This window comes from Eumetopias jubatus, unplaced genomic scaffold (assembly GCF_037043125.1).
Source record: "Eumetopias jubatus isolate StellerSeaLion01/CBP00866 unplaced genomic scaffold, mEumJub1_p1.0 scaffold_16, whole genome shotgun sequence".
Lineage (NCBI taxonomy): Eukaryota > Metazoa > Chordata > Mammalia > Carnivora > Otariidae > Eumetopias > Eumetopias jubatus.
Genome location: NW_028274822.1, coordinates 75970001 through 75989940, shown reverse-complemented (window position 1 = coordinate 75989940; position 19940 = coordinate 75970001). Strand labels below are relative to the sequence as shown.

The window sequence follows — 19940 nt, the reverse complement described above, 5'->3', positions numbered from 1 at the left end:
GCAGCCTACAGAATGGGAGAAGATATTTGCAAACGACATATCTGGTAAAGGGTATCCAAAATCTGTAAAGAATTTACCAAGCTCAACACCCAAAAAACAAATAATCCAGTTAAGAAAGGGCAGAAGACATGAATAGACACTTTTCCAAAGAAGACATCCAAATGGCCAACAGGCACATGAAAAGATGTTCAACATCACTCATCATCAGAGAAACACAAATCAAAACCATGATGAGATACCACCTCACACCTGTCAGAAGGGCTAAAATTAACACAAGGAACAAGTGTTGGCGAGGATGTAGAGAAAGGGGGACCCCTCTTGCACTATTGGTGGGAATGCAAACTGTTGCAGCCACTCTGCAGAACAGTTTGGAGGTTCCTTAAAAAGTTAAAACTAGAGCTACCCTATGAGCCAGCAACTTTGTTACAAGGTATTTACCCCAAAGATACAAATGTAATGATCCAAAGGGGTACGTGCACCCTGATGTTTATAGCAGCAATGTCCACAACAGCCAAACTATGGGAAAAGCCCAAATGTCCATTGACTGATGAGTGGATAAAGAAGATGTGGTGTATTTATACAATGGAATATTACTCAGCCATCAAAAAGAATCTTGCCATTTGCAATGACATGATGGAGCTAGAGAGTATAATGCTAAGCGAAATCAGTCAGTCAGAGAAAGACAAATACCATATGATCTCACTCGTGTAATTTAAGAAAGAAAACAGATGAACATATGGGAAGGGGGAAAAGAAAAAGAAGGGAGAGGGAAACAAACCATAGAGACTCTTAATGATAGAGAACAAACAGATGATGGAGGGAGGTGGGTGGGGGATGGGCTAGGTGGGGGGTTGGGGATTATGGAGGGCACTTGTCATGATGAGCACTGGGTGTTGTATGTAAGTGATGAATCACTGAATTCTACTCCAGAAACCAATATTGCACCGTATGTTAACTAACTAGAATTTAAATTAAAAAAAAAAAAAAGTACTGAGTATTTAGGAGAATTTTTATCTGATTTTAATTGTTACTGAAGGAATATCTCCCCCCTCCCTCCCTTGGCCTTTTCAGAAATATTTGCTGTTTCTAATAGTACTACTGCCCTTTCATGGTAGACTGTCATTCGAGACCTTATCTTTACATTCAGTGTTGGATCTTCAGTTTCCGAGGTGGAAAATGCTGGCCATGGGTGTCTTCCTCAGGCTTGTTTTCTAGATATCATTTATATATATTTCAAAATAAAAAATATATACCTTTAGATATATATATAAACAATTTAGATATATATTTTTATATGTTCTAAAAATCATTTTATTTCAATATCTATAAAGATATGTTTATTTTTATATATTCCAAAATAGATGTTTTATATATATCATATATAATTATATATCTAGTACATATATATAATTTTGAAATAGTTTATTAGTATTATTTATTATATATTATAATTATATATATCATAATATATAATATGTATCCTATATAATATGATATATATTATAATTAAATGTATCATATGTATCATAATTACATATGATATGCAATGATACATATATATATATATAATTTTGAAATAGTTTAAGACCCACCAGAGGTTACAAGACAGTGTAGAGAGGTCCCCTGTCCCCCTCACTCAGCTTCCCCCATGACAGTATCCTACGTAACCACAGTACATTAGCAAGACCAAGACATTGACATTGGCGCAGTGCCCTTACCTTGGTATCGACCTTACTCCGATTTCACCAGTTTCGCCCCGGATCCTAGATGTCCTTTGGTTGTGTGTGAGGCTGCCGTGGCTCAGAAGAGCTACATATAAGAGCTAGGCCTTGGATGAAGCAAGAACCAGAACATTCCATGTCTGTTGTCTGTCCTTACCACACGCTTCTTTGTTCACCACATTCTTTCTGGAAGCCAGGGTCAGGTGAGCCCGAAGACTTGGCTTGTGCCTGTGCTGGTTGGTTACCAGTCAGGTTGCCGGTGGCCTGACTGTAGCTTCCACGCCCAGTGGGTTCCTGGCCTGCCTCGGGAATTCAGAGGGGCCCCTCTCTCTGCAGGTGACCTGCCGAGCCGTGGGGATCGGGGCCTACTTGGTGAGGCTGGGCCAGCGAGTGATCCAGGTGGAAAACTCTCACATCATCCTGACGGGAGCTGGCGCTCTCAACAAGGTGACCACGGAGGAGCTTGGCGGGGAGGGGGCTGCCGTGGGTGGGGGGCTGGGACTCACTCTAACATTCCCATGTCCCCTGATGGGGCAGTTTTCTCAGGATGAAACCAGTGTCCTTCCTACTGACGTCTTCTAGCTCTTTTTCCAGTGTGCACTTACCTGGGTCTCTTCTGAGCTGAAAAAAATTATTTTTTTAAAGATTTTATTTATTTGAGAAAGAGAGCGAGTCCTAGCAGGAGGAGGGACAGAGGGAGAGGGAGAAGCAGACACCCTGCTGAGCGAGGAGCCCGAAGCAGGCCTCGATCCCAGGACCCAGGGATCATGACCTGAGCCGAAGGCAGACGCTCAACCTACTGAGCCACCCAGGCGCCCTGAGCCAAAAAAATTTTAAAAAATATATTAGGCTCTTGTGGTAGAACTCTCTTGTGTACTGACATTTAAGTGTTTAAAAATTATTAACGTGGCATTACATATTACAGAAAATTGGAAAGAGATGCCCCCCCTACCCCCCCAGTACTTTGGCTCTTACTAAAATTTTGCTGTATTTCCTTCTCTCTACCTGACTCCGGGTAAATGTGGAGTTTGGTATTCTACTGTTTTCACTGTATTAAAACATACCCCCACGTGGCCATAAAGCCTCCGTGATATAATGTCTGATAGAATCCCACTGAAGTTCTCAAAGTCTGCTCCCTGGACCAGCAGCATCAGCCTCACCGGGGAACCTATTAGGAATGCAGATTCTTAGGCCTCGGTGCCAACCTGCCGAATCAGGAACACGGAGTGGGGTTTCTTTTTATGAGAAGACCAAAGTCATCTGGTGGGCTCACTGGTTCTCACATCGGGCTGCATGTTGGAATTACCTAGAAGTTGAAGGAAAAAATACTGATGCCGTGCCCCAGCCCCAAAGATTCTGCTGTAATGGATCTGGGTGCAGCCTGGGCGGCAGGACTTTTGAGAGCTCCCAGGTCATTGTAGTGTGCAGATTGAGGACCACAGTGTGAGATGATTTCCAAACGGAGACGGGCAGGCCCTTGCTAAGCGTGCCGTGTCAAAGCAGGTCCTAGGCAGAGAGGTTTACACCTCCAACAACCAGCTGGGCGGTGTGCAGATCATGCATTACAACGGCATCTCCCACATCACCGTGCCAGATGACTTCGAGGGCGTTTACACCATCCTGGAGTGGCTGTCCTATATGCCAAAGGTGCAGTACCCCCCCCCCCACCGCGGCTTCGAGTCGGGAAGATGTTGTGATCAGGTTCATTTGCTGGGTAACATGGGAGTTTGGCAAAGAGGGAGCTCTGTCACTGTGGCGAGGGTTAATTTTTCTTTGCTCCTCCCTCCTTCCCTCTCTGACACCCAGCCCTGTACTGGCTGTTGTTCGCTTTTTTTTTTTTTTTTTTAATGCCATTGTCAGGATGCCTTTGGAAAGGGGTGGCATTGCCTCTCATCAGAAGACGTAACACTGAACAAGAGACTCCTGGAGCTTTGCAGCCAGGCTGGATTTGCTTCCTGGCTCCCTCCTCCCTAGCAGTGAGACCTTGGGCCAGTCTCTTAATCTTTCTGAGCCTCAGTTTCCTCATCGGTGAAATGGGAATCACAAGAGCACATACCCCAGGGTGTTACCCTGATGATTCAGGGCAATGATGTTGAGAGCCCGGCACCAAATGCTACTCATCCTGGTAATGACTGGCTAGTTCGGCCTGGGCTCTGCTGCGTAACCAGGCATAATCGTGGTCGGAGGAGAGAAGCAGATCGCAGGCATCACTGACAAGCACAAGGAGACAGAGTTGGTTTCCTTTTCTAGGATAATCACAGCCCAGTCCCCATCATCACACCCACGGACCCCATTGACAGAGAAGTTGGATTCTTTCCGACCAGGGCTCCCTATGACCCCCGGTGGCTGCTTGCAGGAAGGCCTCACCCCAGTAAGTTCTAAAGTGCTTTGCCTGAGCCCTGGCTCTTGAGTTTCTTTCCTGCACCTGGGACAAAGGAACACTCAGAGAGAAGCAGGGATCCCTGGCCACGTGTCCCAGAGGGGTGCACCTGAGATCCCATGTGGAGGGAGCCGAGGGAGCGGAGGGAGCCGAGGGAGCGGGGTCTTTTCCTCTGTGCTTCTCCTGAGCTGTTAACCAAGAAGGGGTGGAAAGAGCCTCTGGTTTCTGGGGCTGGTAGATGGAGGGGGAGTGTGACACAGCGCATGGCCTCCCTCCCTCAAACCGCCCCATGGTTACAGAGGTGGACAATACAGACATCAGAGTGTCCAAGAGAAGACTACTCTGCCTCTCCCTCTTTCTTTCTGGCTCTCTGTTTGGCTCTCCTTACTAAGGTAGCCCTCCAGGGGTTCACCCGGGATGGACGACCTGGCTTCTTCTGCACACTCACACGTAGAGATGGGCACACTCCTGCTTGCACACACACATTCTCTCTGTCCCTCCCTCTCTCTGAAAGGGGCCGGTTTGTCTCCGGCAGGCGTATGGTTACGTTCTGAGCAGCCAGAACAGAACAGGAAAGCTGAGCTGCCCCCGTTCCCATAATCCCCGGTCTGTAATTTCAGACGCTGCCACAGTCAGAAACCGGCCTGGCCGTCCAGCCAGCTGCGTGGCGCAGGAGGCCCCTCAGCCTGCTTGCCCCTCTTGTGTTTCTCTTGGGCTTTCTTGCCTGTGAGCACCGAGGGGGATGGCTTTAACCTGATTATAAAATATCCAACTTGTTTCTGACCATTTTCGCCATCAAGTCAGGCCAGCCCCCAGGCAGACACTGGAGTCGGGCTGTTGGGGTTCAGGCACCCAGCTTCCCTCCCTGGCAGCTCGGGACCCGCCTGTCACCTAGCTCCTTTCTCCTTGCCTGAACCCCGTGATGGACGCGTCACTGCTTCCTGTGCAGGGATGGCTGCAGCTGACATCATCCGGGCCTCCCTCCTCCCTTCCTCTTTCTTTCTCCATCTCTCTCTCTGTCTCTTTTTCTCTCTCTCTTTTGGAAGGAGACAGTGCCCCCCCCACCTCCACCCCCCAGTTAAATGTTGTGAGGCTGCAGCCGGCATGTTGAGGATGAGGTTTTCAGGGCAGGTGGTCCCTTCCCCAAATCCCACCTTTTGAAGGTGTCCCGTCAACTGTCTGCTTCTTGGGCTCATCCTTCGGATTAGGATCTCTGTGTGTTTGGCATTGACAGGAGCTGATGTAGTTCGATGTTCCAAGTGGGCTGAATTCCTGACTTGGTCTATTTCCTGCTGCCCTGTTTTTGGGGGATTTTTTTGTTGTTGTTTTGTTTTGTTTTTTAATGGGGTTGGGATCCGTATGGTTTTCTGGAGAAACAGGTGTTTGGGCGGTCAAGGCCAGGTTGTCTGTCCCACCAGGCAGACCCAGGGACCCTCACCAACCCAGCCCCTTGGCCTGGGCTTATGTGCTCCTGTCCACAGCTCTGAAGGGATCCTGGCAGAGTGGATTCTTTGACCATGGCAGTTTCAAGGAAATCATGGCGCCTTGGGCCCAGACCGTGGTGACAGGACGAGCAAGGTAACGTTGAGGACAGGGCAGGCTGCACTCACCTGGCCTCCCTGGTTATCGGGACTCCTGGGCACTAGGCCAGGGGTCCTTTCCTCTCGAGTGGCCCACCAAGAGCACTTTCCTTCTGGCCTTGGGATTTTCTGAAAGAAAAACCAATCGGGGGGATCGTTTTCTGGATGATGAACTTCTTCATAAAGTCTGGATTTTTCTGTGGCCTTAGTAGGCATCTCAGCCATCTTGTTGCTGAGGGCCAGCACCCTGGCCCCTTAGCGTCTGCCCCTGGGGCAGGGCTCCCTAGTCACAGGGGGCCATGGGCCCCTTTGGGAATCAGAAGACAGCTCCGGAGGCCCGCACCGGAAAATTGCACAGACGCTCCAAACTATGAATTCCATTTCAGGAGGGCCATGGTCAGAAACCCCCTTGTCTACGCAGCTGGTGGATGGCTTAAATGCTTGAATGCTCCCAGAACTGAGCAGCTCATTCCTCAGTGGTTATAGTCCTCAACTTTCCAGACATGTCCTGCTTCCTGCAAGATCCTTCCTATGTGGAGCCCAAAGCAGTGTCCTTATAATTTACCAGATTTCCGGCACTATATAGTTGCTATGGGTTCCGGCTCTGGAGTCAGATCTGAGGTCAAGCCCAGCTGTGTCACTCACCCTCTCTGGGCCTCCACATGCTCATCTGCAAGACGGGGATGATAATCCTACCCCCAGAGGACTGTTGTGATGATGTATGTTAAGCACTTACAATATCATAAATGCAGGCGCCTGGGTGACTCGGTTGGTGAAGCATCCAGTTCTCGATCTCCGCTCAGGTCTTGATCTCAGGGTCGCAAGTTCAAGCCCCATATTGGGCTCCATGCCAGGCGTGGAACCTACTTAAAAAAAAAAAAAAAATCATGAATGCTCCATAAGTGGTAGCGCCTGCTAGTACTGTTGCTGTTATTATTTGAGCCTTGTATTAACAGCTGGTTCACGTTTCCATAAACGTTCTATTTTAAAATCATTTTTTTTTAAACCTGAAATGAGCTCGGCTCCCCCTTCCACATGGAAGCCCTTCCTTTCTTTAAAGACTTTCCCTCCACCTGCCTCGTAGGGTCATTGAGAGCGTAAACAAGGGTAACTCAGGGTCGCACCCGGCACAGGGCTGGCCCGTAGCAAGGTAACAAGGGGTGACAATCACTGTTGTCGTAGAATCCCCCTGAGCAGAGTCTCCTTCAGGCTCAGCATCCCTCAACCCTTTCCAAACATGTCTCGGTGCCTAGACCCGCCCTGTCCCCATGTGGGAGCTGCTGGCCACATGTGACCATTCAAACCTCAACGAGTTGAAAAAGGTCCCGTTCCTCCGCTGCACTTGCCACATTTCCGGTGCTCAGCATCCACAGGAAGTGGCTCATCGCAGCGGCTGTTCTGGATGGCACAAGACAGAGAGCGCACAGCATCGCGGGAAGTTCTAGTGGACAGCGCTGCTCCCGTCCCTGCACTGGCCCAACCGTCCCTGTCACCATGACAGCTGGTGTCCCAAGAGGGGCACCGATAGCATCTTTCCAGCCCGCCCGCTTGTGAGGAGGCTCTTATTGCTTTGGAGCCTTCCAAATGAATGTCCTCCAAGAAAATGACCTGCTAGAGTAAAAACCGTGCTGTCTTGTGTGTGCCCCCCTCCCTGCCATGAGTGCCCGTGTACCCAGGATGCCCATAGAATGTCAGCCGGGGCTGGGAGGACCCATCTACTCCTGAATCCACGGGGGGCGCAAGGGGGGGCAGGTGTCGCCTGACTGACCCAGCCTGGCTGACCCATGCCCACCTCGCAGGCTAGGGGGGATCCCTGTTGGAGTGATTGCCGTGGAGACGCGGACCGTGGAGGTGGTGGTGCCTGCGGACCCTGCCAACCTGGATTCAGAGGCCAAGGTGAGGGGGCTGGGAATTGGGGACTGCTATTTCAGCTGGCTTAGGCAACAAGAGTGGGTCCTGGGTGGTCGCACGCCAGGGCCTGGGGCCAGTCCTTGGCCACGGGGGGTGGGAGGGGCGCATTTTTCCAGCACGGTTTCTGTGGAATGCAAAAATGTCCCCCACGGTTTTTCTTCAGAGGGTGACAAGTCCCTGGGAATCCTTCCTGCCTTCCGCCTCTGGCCTTGTCATTGTGTCTAGGGTGGGCCATGGCACATACTGGGAGGAGCTCAGAAGGCAGAGGGTGGGTCCTAGGACTCGGTGCGGCCGGGACTAGCTTGGCACTTTGTACCCCTTTGAGCCTGAAAATGAGGCAGAAGGGACCTGCAGCCCATGGAGGCAAGCAGGGCCCCTAGCAGGCGAGCTTTGGGCCCTCCCTGTAAGCCCGTGGCTCTGGTGTAGGTGCCAACACAGATCGGATTGCCTGCCCTCTAGGGTGTGGCTCAGATGGCTGTCCCCATGTCCTCCTGCCGCTCTTGCACAGAGGAGTCTGATCCAGGCCACTCTGTTTCAGATAATCCAGCAGGCGGGCCAGGTGTGGCTCCCAGACTCAGCCTACAAGACGGCCCAGGCCATCAACGATTTCAACCGAGAGAAGTTGCCCCTGATGATCTTTGCCAACTGGAGGGGGTTCTCCGGTGGCATGAAAGGTAAGGCTGCCTCTCCTCTGGGTGTCCTAAAGCTGCGGGGTCAGCACCCCGGACAGGGAAGCCCCCTCAAGGTGGTGCTATGGTTCTATTCTGGATGGCTCTGTCAACCTCTTAGCTGAGACCCCCATTGCCCTGAGGACAGGAGCAGTTGAAGTCACATCTTCCCATCTTACAGATGAGGAACTGAGGGTTCCCGGTGTGACTTTCCAGAGGTCACACTGTTAGGGGCAGGGCCAGGAGGGCAGCCCTGGGAACTTCCCTCCTGTGAAGGGGCTAAGAATAAGACCAACCCCAGAGGTCCAAGGTGAGGATTTGATGAGCTGATCACTGGTATGTGGTGTTAGCTCTCGGTGTGATGATGCCTGATTTTATTGTTGCATGGTAACCATGTAAGGTGCCTGGTACTTGGAGGGCCCCGTCTTGGTGGAAAATAAGGGCCATACTGTGTGTGGGCAGGAGGCAAGGACCTGTGTTATTGCTGAGTAGGTTGTGTGTAGAACCGACAGGACAGGGCAGGGGGCGGTCAGTCACCGGCGAGGGCATCCCAGAGTCAGAACTGGAAGGAATCTTTGGGATGGCCCTACACCTCCTTTTACAGATGGGGACACTGAGGCCCAGGCAGGGAGAGTGACATGTCCGAGGTCACATGGACAGTCAGGGTGCCGTCTGTACCTGGGCTCACTCCTGACTCCCAGCCCAGAGCTCTTTCCATGGTGCCACCAAGCACCCCGGCTGAACACTTTCTCAGGACCCCCAGGGCGATGAGGGCCGCGGGCTTGGCATGCGGACAGGTGCTGGGGCCTGCAGCCTCCTCAGCAGGTGACTGCTTTGTTTTGCAGACATGTACGACCAGATGCTAAAGTTTGGAGCCTACATCGTGGACAGCCTCAGGCAGTACAAACAGCCCATCCTGACCTACATCCCACCCTACGCGGAGCTCCGGGGGGGCTCCTGGGTGGTCATGGATTCCTCCATCAACCCCCTGTGCATAGAACTGTATGCAGACAAGGAGAGCAGGTGGGTGTGTCACCCTCTGCCTGGCTGAGCCTTGGCTTATTCTCCCCCCCAGACCTGAGAGCCCGTTGTCATCTTTAAGCCGATGGCCAGGAATTGCCAGGGCATTGAAGTTCTTTTGGTTTCTTTTTTTTAAGATTTTTATTCATTTGAGAGAGAGAGAGAGAGAGAGAGAGTGAGCACGAGCCGGGGGGAGGGGCAGAGAGAGAGAGAGAGAGAGAAGCAGGCTTCCCACCGAACAGGAAGCCCGACACGGGGCTCGGTCCCAGGACCCCGGGATCATGACCTGAGCCGAAGACAGACGCTTCACCGACTGAGCCACCCAGGTGCCTGGCATTCTGAGTTTCTGAAGGATGGAGAGCCTCCAGTTTTACCAATCTGAAACCAGCATCCAGTGCACAAGGAGATTTTCTCAGGAGAAGGGGCGCCGGGGTGGCTCAGTCGGTGAAGCGTCTGCCTTCAGCTCAGGTCGTGATCCCAGGGTCCTGGGGATCGAGTCCCGCATCGGGCTCCCTGCTCCATGGGGAGTCTGTTTCTCCCTCTTTTTGCCCACTTGTGTTCTCTCTCTCAAATAAATAAATAAAATCTTCAAACAAACAAACGATTTTTCTCAGTAGAGTTAGTAGCTGGAGCCGGAGACAGCAGAAGAACTGTTGTTTGTTCTTTCATGACTTAATATTCACCTGCTTCCCAAGGAAGTTTGCAGTCAAAAAATCAGGAAAGATGGAAAGCACTTGAGCTTCCTGGCAGCCAGGATGAAAAGGGAAATAAAACCCGTCATCTGCTTCCTCCTGGACTCTGATTCTCTCCCAAACCTATGAGTTCCTGTAGGGGCCGTGCTTTATTCGGTTTTATAACCCAGGGCCTGGCACCATGCTTTATTGCTAGGGGGTGGTTGGAAAATAGTGACTGGGGGTGCCTGGGTGGCTCAGTCATTGAGCATCTGTCTTCGGCTCAGGTCATTATCCCAGGGTCCTGGGATCGAGCCCCACATCGGGCTCCCGGCTCTGCGGGAAACCTGCTTCTCCCTCTCCCACTCCCCCTGCTTGTGTTCCCTCTCTTGCTGTGTCTCTCTCTGTCAAATAAATAAATACAATCTTGGAAAAAAAAAATATAGTGGCTAAACCAATGACAGAATTGATACTTGCATGAAAGTATACCAGTTCTTCAGGGGAAAAAAACCTTGATGCTTTTTTGAGGAGGAATTCATCCCAGGAATGTTTACAGAAAGAATAATAATTGCAATACTTGCCACACAGTGTTTGAATGACTTTAAAGTGAAGACTCTGCTCTATGGTGTATAGGATATAAAGACCTCAGGAGTAGTTCTATCCAAGATAGAGGCTTCCTCTGCTCATGTAATTCATTCATTCATTCATTCATTCATTCAGTGAAGATTTATTGAGCACCTACTATGTGCCAGGCATTATGATAAACATTGTGATGTGCAAATGAGCCAAACCTATCCTGCCTTCAGTGCATCTAGACCCTCATGGGGGGGCTGTTGAGGTCAGACCTCCAGGAAGACTCAGGACACAAGCAGCCTTGAATGGAGTCATCATGAACTTTTCACTCTGGCCACCAGGAAGCTCAGAGCTCCATGGAGTATTCCTCAGGGCTTCCAAGCTATCAAAGGATGGCGGGCAGTCTGAGGGGTGAGTGAGAGGCTTGAAATGGGAGGCCAGCTCCTACTGGACCATGTGGAGCTCTATATTGTGCCTCCATGAGCTTTAAGGAGATCAGAAACAGCACCGTGGCCCAGGGAGAACAGACATTAGGAGAGTCATAAAGGACTGTGGCTGAAGAGCAGGGGGGGCTAGGCTGTTCTGGAGAAAGTCGTATGCTCTCAGAGCTGAAAGGGCCTTCCAGAGCTCAGAAAACTTGATTTTAAAATGTGGACTCAGCCCCTCATTTTATGGATATAGAAGCAGGTGACCAGAGATTCCCCTCTGACTTGCCCAAGTCACAGAGTGAGTCCGTCAAAGAGCTGAGAAGTCACAACCCAGATTTCCTGGCTCTCCTGCCTCCACTGCCTTGTTGGGGAACATCTCCTACATCTCCACCCCTGCCTTTTCTTTTTTCAGGGCGAATATTCTGGAGCCGGAGGGAACAGTGGAGATTAAGTACCGAAAGAAAGATCTGGTAAAGACCATGAGAAGGATTGACCCGGCTTACAAGAAGCTCGTGGAACAGCTTGGTAAGAGGGTTGGAAGTGCGCCATCTCTCAGAGGGCAAGAGAAGCCCAGCCTGCTCCACTGCTAGAGGTTTCTAGTTTGGTAAAAAAGTGAAACGTACCAAAACACACCTACAAAAATGGTGAGATGTTTTCAGTGTTCTCGTGTAGCAAAATCGACCCCTTTAATGCTAAAAAAAAAAATGTTTAGTGCCTCAGTGTATGTATTTCTCAACACACACAAAAAGAAAAATGGAAGTATTTGGGGCCAGTAAAGGAGATCAGCATTTTCACAGCAAGGTGTCCTTTTAGAATTTTCCATCAGACAAAATATTTTACCAGCTTTGTCTGAGTGATAGCTTTGTTTCACTTGTAACCTTAGATGTAATTCTCTTTAAAAGCCCATGTTGGGGGCACCTGGGTGGCTCAGTCAGTTCATCGTCTGACTCTTGATTTGGGCTCAGGTCCTGATCTCAGGGTTGTGAGATCGAGGCCCACATCTGACTGTGGAGCTGACTGTGGAGTCTGCTTGAGATTCTCTCTCTCCCTCTCCCTCCGCCCTTCCTCCCCAACTCATTCGCTCGCTCACTCTCTTAAAAAAAGAGGCCATATTGGATGGTAATATCTTTATAACTGTACTCTTCACAAGATTTATCCGTGTGTGTGTGTGTGTGTGTGTGTGTGTGATTTCTTTGGTTTGGTATCAGGGTAATGCCCATCTCTTAGAATGAGTTGTGAAGTGTTCTATTTTCTGATTTTGAATTGGCATTATTTCTTTAAATCATCGGTAGGAGGTTTCTAGCTACAAATTCCTCTTTGTTATATATAGGACTATTGAGGCTATCTGTTTCCTCTCGGCAGAGCTCAAAGAATTTGTCTATTTCATCTAAGGTGTGAAATTGGCAGAGTTGTTTATAATCTTCCCTTCTTATCTTTTGCAATATGCAAAGCACAGTGGTTCTTTCTGATTAAAGGGGGCACATGCAGAGTCGCAGGCTCAGTGCTGTCTCTCCATTGTGAGTGCCTCCCTGAGATGGCAGGAGCAGCTGGATTGGGGGGTGCGATTGGAATTCAAGTGTGATGGGCTTGTGCCGCAAAGCCTGGTTTGTGCCCTTGCCCACAGGAATGTCGGAGCTGTCCGACAAGGACCGCAAGGACCTGGAGGGCCAGCTGAAGGCCCGGGAGGATCTGCTGCTGCCCATCTACCACCAGGTGGCGGTGCAGTTCGCCGACCTACACGACAGGCCCATCTGCATGCTGGAGAAGGGTGCCATCGCTGTAAGAGCCTGCGGCTGTGGGGCAGGGCATGAGTGGGCCATCCTAAGGTCACCTGGCTTCCAAACAGGAGGCGATCTGGGCGGGAACGCCATACGTTAGAATCACCTGGGGAGCTATAAAAAAAAAAAAACAACCCAGGGCCTAGGTGGCTCCCCAGACTAATTAGATCGGCTGTGGCGGGGAGCCTGGCATCAGTATGGTTTCAAATCCCCAGGAGATTCCAACAGGCAGCAAGGTTTGGGAACCACCAGTCTGACCTCTGTGTGTGTGTGTCTGTAACTGCTGGGCCACATTTGGGACTGGTTGGTCCTGCCCTGCACTCACCCAGCACTGCTGGTCCCAAGCTCTGCCCCATCGCGCTGCCCCCAAGAGGCTATCGTAGAGTCAGCCTACCACCCTGTGTGTGGTGCTCCCCCCCGCCAGCCAGCCTAAGCCCTGCATGCCTCTGGTAAGCCAGTGTCGGGTTCTGGCGGCATCTCCCCTCTGCCACCTCCCCGGGCAGGGGCCTCCACCTCTCCCCAAAGCCTCAGCTGCCTGGTCTGTAAAATGGGAACGATCGGAGAGCCTGCACCTCGTGCGGGGCCCAGACCCGACAGTGCCCTGCATCTCCCCCTGCCCTCCCGGAGGGCTCAGGCCTGGGGCTTGTCCGCAGGACATCCTAGAGTGGAGGACCGCACGCACCTTTCTGTACTGGCGCCTGCGCCGTCTCCTGCTGGAGGACCAGGTCAAGCAGGAGATCCTGCAGGCCAGCAGCGAACTGAGCCACGTGCACATCCAGTCCATGCTGCGCCGGTGGTTCGTGGAGACCGAGGGGGCCGTCAAGGTGGGCCTGGGGTGGAGACGGGGATGGAGACAGGGCGGGGGTTATGGGGGGCCAGAGGCTAGCTAGACTGCTGGGCGTGGGGTCCATCTCTCCCCTCCCCCAGGCCTACCTGTGGGACAACAACCAGGTGGTGGTACAGTGGCTGGAAGAGCACTGGCAGGCGGGGGACGGCCTGCGCTCCACCATCTGCGAGAACATCAAGTGCTTGAAGCGAGACTCCGTCCTCAAGGCCATCAGAGGGTAAGTGGCCACCCCGCCCCCCCTGCCCATCTCTTGGACTTCTTGGCAAGTGCGGGAGCCAGGATTTTCCTCCAGCCGCATGACTCCAGAGTGGCTGCGTGGTCCCAGGCCTCGGGCTTAGGGCTGTATTCCTTGCTGGAATCTATAGGGCGACTCATCCCAAGGTCACAGCTAGAGCACTTTTTTTTTTTTTAAGATTTTATTTATTTATTAGCACGCACAAGCAGGGGGGAGCGGGAGAGGGAGAAACAGATCCCCCGCCGAGCAGGGAGCCCGATACGGGACTCCATCCCAGGACCCCAGGATCATGACCCAAGCCGAAGGCAGCCGCTTCACCGACTGAGCCCCCCAGGCGCCCCAACTAGAGTGCATGTGTGAGAACCCACATTCCTTCCTGCTAGGCTGTAGGCTGCTGCCTCTATTTGGTATCAGCCTTCCCCAAGGATTTGCTCACCCCATTACAACAGGGTCCCCTGTGAGGTGGGTAGGAGATCCCGTGGGACCCCATTTGGGGAACGACGCTGAGGTTCCGGGGACGTGCTGTCTGTCCAGTCGCACAGCTAGTGACTGATGGGGTCCACCGTCCTCCAGGGTGTTCTCCTCCCCAGGTGGTGGTCCCTCCCGCCACACGGGACCATCACCCCCATGGTGACCACAGCACAAAGAGATTTAGGAGCTCTGGGTTGTCACGCACACTGGAACATGACACGGGCCCCGCGCAGGGATTCTTGGGGCCTGCCCTAGGGCCCACTGACCTGAGTGGCAGGAATGACCCCAGCCCTCTCTCCCCTCCCACCGCAGCCTGGTGCAGGAGAACCCTGAAGTGGCCGTGGACTGCATCGTGTACATGAGTCAGCACATCAGCCCAGCCGAGCGGGCCCAAGTCCTTCACCTCCTGTCCACTGTGGACAGCCCAGCCTCTACCTGACCCCCGCCACCTCGCCACTTGCAGGACCACAGGCAAGAGAAACCATGCCAACCCGCCTACCGCAGGCCTCATCAGGACCTTGGGGGTTTGCTTTAAAAAAAAAAAAAATATCCTGGGCATTTCTACAGGGCTGCTGGCCTCCCACTCACTCCTGTCTCAATAAAAGGCTCAGGAGTGTCCCCTTCCAAACAGAAATAGCTTCCTCTCCGTTGCTGGGAAGTTTGTTCTAGTGTCTCTTGAGACAACACATTTTGCTGCATCACCGAATCAACCTGACCCCAAACACCCTGGTTTCCTTTTGCTTTCTGGTGCCTGGCGTGCGGGACCCAGGTGTTCTTGTAGGCTTGTTTTGTATCCGATCATGGAATCTTCTACTTTTTTACTCTTGAGACCAACTCTTGATGGAAGCATCTTCTCTATTTCAGCAGAATAAATAGGCCAAGGAAAGAAGTACAGAGACAAGAAGAAAAAAAACAAAACAAAAACCCTATTTCTGTAAGGAGGCTTACTCGGATGCTGTCGAGTCACCCGGGCAAGGGTTGAATGATTTTTTAGGAGAATAAAATGGTATATCGCTCCCCAAGTGGCCCCTAGAGAGTCGCCAGGAACGTCTCATTGGTAGGCCATGCTTAGAGATTTTGTTTTTGAGAGAGACTGTAAATGGGCAGAATTGTCCAGCTGCCCCGTGGCTCCTAGCCCTCTTCCGGCCCCTTCCCTCCCCCTGCATGCACCCTCGTGGCCAGCTGGGGAGTACAGAGGCAGAAGGAAAACTGTCACCAGGCCGTGAGTATCACTGCTGTGATTGCCACTACCCTCCCTGGAGAGCCCCTCTGCTGTCACTCACCTGGTGCCTCTATGTCTGTGGAGGGATCCAGCCCCAAGGGGCAGAGCTGTGGGTGTTCAAGGACTGGACCACAAGGGCCGCACCGATTTGCTCAGGGAGACCTCTGTGACATGCCCTCCAGCACTGGGCTCTGAAGGCTGCCCCACGTCAGACCTGCTATCCTGGCCCCGTCCCTCAGTCCTCCGGTGCCAGTAATGGGGGCAGTCGGCCGTCCCCCCCGACCCCCCGCCGGGATGGGCAGTTTGAGGACACCCCCTGTCATGCCGGACCCGTTCGGAGGCCAGCGAGGATGCCCAGCGAAGCCCCCGCAAGCCAGGATGCTTGAGGATGCCTGAGTTGAAAAACATACAGTTGGGCCATCAACCAATGACGGGCCCTGGCAAAGCAAAGTGTCCTGGCAGCAGTGAGGGCTGGGAGGAAGATGAGTGAGCTGTTGCCCCATCCCGCGGCCCGTTGTGGGAGGGAGCAGACATCCGCGCTGCACTGGGACCTGAATGTTTCCGAGTGCAGGAGGCTCCCGTGATTTTGGAGGGAAAGAGAAGTCGATGACTAGCTGCTACCCAGGAAGGGTGGGTGGGGGAACCCACCAGGAGGTGTGTGGAATAAAGTACTTTTTAAAGGAAGCCCTTTGGCCTTGACTTATTCTCGGGACCAGAAAAGGCAGGCTGCCTCCCTGGGTGATTCCGCCGCAGCTCACCAGCCTCCTACATCGGCTGAAATCTTGAGCAAGCCCCCATCCGAGGAAGGCAAAGCTCTGATAGGAGTTTGTATCCTGAAGACCACAGGCGGACTTGGTCTTTTCAGCTGGATTCCAAAAATGAGCGCGTGTCGCTATCTGCCGGCTGATGATGCTGAGTTTAGCGCATTGGCAATCGGCTCAGCTGCAAGTCCTTTGCCTGATCAGGCTGACTTCCCTCCTTGGGGGACTTTGTGAAGCCGCCTCTAAGGAAGGGGGGCGGGGTCATACCACCGAGTGTGGACAGAGGCCTCAGTGGGCAGCTTGGGTCCAGACCGGATGCTCAGGGTGATGGCCACTGGCTGTGTGTGGCGCCCTGACTTTATCCCATGCGATCCTCGGGAGCCCCTGAAGTCCATGCCACCCTCTATCCTCACTTCTATAGACAAGAAAACATCGGCTCAGAGATGAACAGACTTGCCTGAAGTCACACAGCTGGTGAGAGTTGGGGCCAAGCCCCCAGGCTGAGCCAGACTCAATCTTGCTAGGCTTCTGGCTTTCCCAGAAATCCTGAACCTTTGCAGAGGTTATATCCTGAAATGTGAGGACATCGTCTAGATCTGCCCCACTACTCCCCCCTGGCTAATCCAGCCAACGTCATCACTTGGATCCTCATCAAGAACCTGGCACCTCTTGGGCCAGGCCTCTGCTGGAGGCCAGCTACCCTCTCCATTCACTGAAGTCTCTCCCTCCCTGGATCAGCAGATTCTGGACCCCGCCCCCCCCAAATCACCTGAATGAGCCCTGTGTCCTTGCGCGTACAGCTTGTCCGAATCACAAACGTGGAGTGCTGCCAGACGGCATCCCAACTTCTGCCCCTTGGTTTGCCTTCCCCACCTAATTCTCCAGCTCCAAAAGTCAGTTGGCCTTTTAACCCAGAGTCATTTTTCCCCCTGCCACTTTGTTACGAAAAATCTCCAAATACCAAAAAGTCGAATTCTCAGCCGCAGAGCCCTAATCATCCAGTACTCACTGCTGTCCTTGACATTTTCTTGTGCTGGTTCTTGCTTACTGCCTATCTCTCCATCTATCCATCCCTCTCTCAATCTGTCAATCCATTTTCTTATTTGGACCCATTTCAGAGTGAATTGCAGACATTAGTATATTTCTCAAAATGCGTTTTTTTCTTTAAATCACATCCTGAGGGGCACCTGGGTGGCTCAGTCGGTTAAGCGTCTGCCTTCGGCTCAGCTCATGATCTCAGGGTCCTAGGATCGAGCCCCCCATTGGGCTCCCTGCTCAGAGAATCTGCTTCTCCCTCTGCCCCTCCCCACCTCACCCCTCAGCTTGCGCTCTCTCTCTCTTGCTCACTCTCTCAAATAAAACCTTTAAAAAAAATAAATCACATCCTGAGCTCCTCTGCAGGTGAGAGCACATTGAGAACAACAGAGGTATGTTGAGATGAGGCGGCCAACCGCATGGCTAGGGAGGGGGGCTCCGGCCTCCCAGGGCACAAGCCTGTCTGTGCCAGTCATTTTCATCAACTATTTATTGAGCGCGTACTACGTGCCAAGCACTGTGAGGGGGCACGGCCATGAGCAAGACAGCCCACTCCTGCCCTCGGGAGCTGATCTCCAGAGTCCCCAAAGGTAGAAATTGCAAGTGGTTAACCATAAGGAGACCTTCCTGGTCACAACTATAGTTGGTATAGCAGCTGATGCCCAAGCCACGCCAAGGCTTTCTGCCAATAGTCGACCCCCAAATGCCCCTTCACTGTTCCAAGTGCTCCCAGGGAAGAGTTCTCGCTTGATCCTATATGGACTGGCATGAGCCACACCCAGCTTGCACACCTTTCCTACAGACTGTCATCCTCATGCACCAGACCAAACTTGTCAGTTCACCTTCAGATGAGCACAGACTATTTCTCTTGGGAGAAACACTCCTTCTCCTTTGGCCTTTGCCTAGCTGACTCCTACTCATCCCTCAAAACCCAACTCAAATGGTGCTTCCTCCAGGTAATTCTCCCTGACCACCTCCCCAATGGGTTGGAAGCCCATTCCCTGTGGTCCCTCAGCTTCTGTGTGTCTCCTCTTGCATGCTCATATATATATGACATGTGGGTTCGAAAATGGAATGTACACCTAGGGATCCCTGAATCCCTCTGGCTACTGAGTGGAGGAGGGATTTTGGAGAGCAGTCTTACCGGCAGAGAGGTGGTCCCCTTCTGGAAGGTGAGGGGAAAGGCCCCTTTCAATGATGATCTGTATCTTGTGATATTCTGACCCATGTGTAGCTCTGAGCAGCTCCATGTGCAAGAAACACAGGCCAAGAATCTAGGATGTTTCATTTTTTTATTAGGGTAAGATATACATAAGATTCACCATTTTGGCCATTTTGAAGTGTATAGTTCAGTGACGTTACGTACATCCACACTGTTGAGCGACCGGCACCGCCATCTGTCTCCACAACATTCTCATCTCAGACTGGAACTCCTTGGCCATTACACACCTCCACTGGCCCCTTCCCCCAGCCCCGGCAACCACTGGGGCATGAATTTGCCGACTCTGGGTACCTCCTATAAGTGGAATCATGCACTATTTGCCTTTTGGTGGCTGGCTTCTTTCACTCAGCATAATCTCCACAAGGTTCATCCCTGTTACAGCAGGTGTCCAAATGTCCGTCCTTTTTAAGGCTGGATAACATCCCGTTGAACATATACACTACTGTCTGTCTTAGTCTGTTCAGGCCGCTGCAACAAAGTACCACAGACTTGGGGGCTTATAGCTTATAAATAACAGAATTCAATTGCTTACAGTTCTGGAGGCTGGAAATCCAAGATCAGGGTGACACCATGGCCAGGCGAGGGGCCTCTTCTGGGTTGCAAACTTCTTGCTGTGTCCTCCCCTGACAGAAAGGGCAGGGAGCTCTCTGGGGCCTCTAGTAGGAGCATTAATTGCATTCCTGACGGTTCCACCCTCATGACCTAAGTACCTCCCGGAGGCCCCACCTCTTGATGCCATCACGTGGGCATTAGGATTTCAACTAAGGAAGGGGGGGTGTGGCCAGACGTTCAGACCGTGGCACCCACATTCCGTTTATCCATCCATCCATCGATGGTCACTTGGGTTGCTTCCACCTTTTGGCTTTTGGCAATAATGCTGCTGTGAGCACGGGCGTGCAAAGGTATCTCCGAGTCCCTCCTTTCACTTCTATTGGGGGTAGATGCCCAGACGTGGAATTGTGGACCAAACGGCAATTCTATGCTCCACTTTTGGAGAAGACGGGGTACTGTTTTCCGCAGGGGCTACACCGTCCTACCTTCCCACCGACAGGGCATGAGGATTCTGGTTTCTCCATATCCTCCCCAACATGTACCGGCTTTTTGGTTCGTTTCTATAGCAGCCATCCTTACAGGTCAAGCCTAGAAGCAGTTTTAACTCCGAAGTCGTTGAACCTTTTTGCTTGCACCCCTCCCACAGGATGGCGGGGGGGACATGCAGCCTCACCCGCGTGCGCCTTTAAATTTTCCTTCCCTGGGCCTCCTGCTTCCCCCGCCCACCCAGCGGCTCCTGCCCTGGCTGCCCTGCCTTCCGCCAGTTTGGTCTTCGGCCTGCTGCCCCTGGACTGGAGGTGGGGGCGCTGAGACCCCGGGGCTGGGAGGCTCCGCATTCGCACCCAGAGGAGGAACCGGCATCGAC

The 19940-nt window shown here is 52.2% G+C and overlaps 1 protein-coding gene across 3 annotated transcripts in view; it reads left to right on the top strand.

The window, feature by feature from the left end:
* Positions 1 to 16189, top strand: part of ACACB (acetyl-CoA carboxylase beta) — a 118911-nt gene extending 102722 nt beyond the window's left edge. For all 3 annotated transcript variants that reach the window (XM_028116591.2, XM_028116593.2, XM_028116594.2), the window contains 12 exons: positions 2058 to 2168; positions 3225 to 3368; positions 3972 to 4092; positions 5583 to 5679; positions 7481 to 7577; positions 8131 to 8266; positions 9106 to 9283; positions 11365 to 11477; positions 12577 to 12731; positions 13384 to 13554; positions 13658 to 13794; positions 14596 to 16189. In XM_028116591.2, the coding sequence (XP_027972392.2) occupies positions 2058 to 2168; positions 3225 to 3368; positions 3972 to 4092; positions 5583 to 5679; positions 7481 to 7577; positions 8131 to 8266; positions 9106 to 9283; positions 11365 to 11477; positions 12577 to 12731; positions 13384 to 13554; positions 13658 to 13794; positions 14596 to 14722 (1587 nt within the window). In that variant the 3' untranslated portion in view covers positions 14723 to 16189. The remainder of the gene's footprint in view (positions 1 to 2057; positions 2169 to 3224; positions 3369 to 3971; positions 4093 to 5582; positions 5680 to 7480; positions 7578 to 8130; positions 8267 to 9105; positions 9284 to 11364; positions 11478 to 12576; positions 12732 to 13383; positions 13555 to 13657; positions 13795 to 14595) is intronic.
* The last annotated feature ends 3751 nt before the right edge of the window (positions 16190 to 19940 follow it).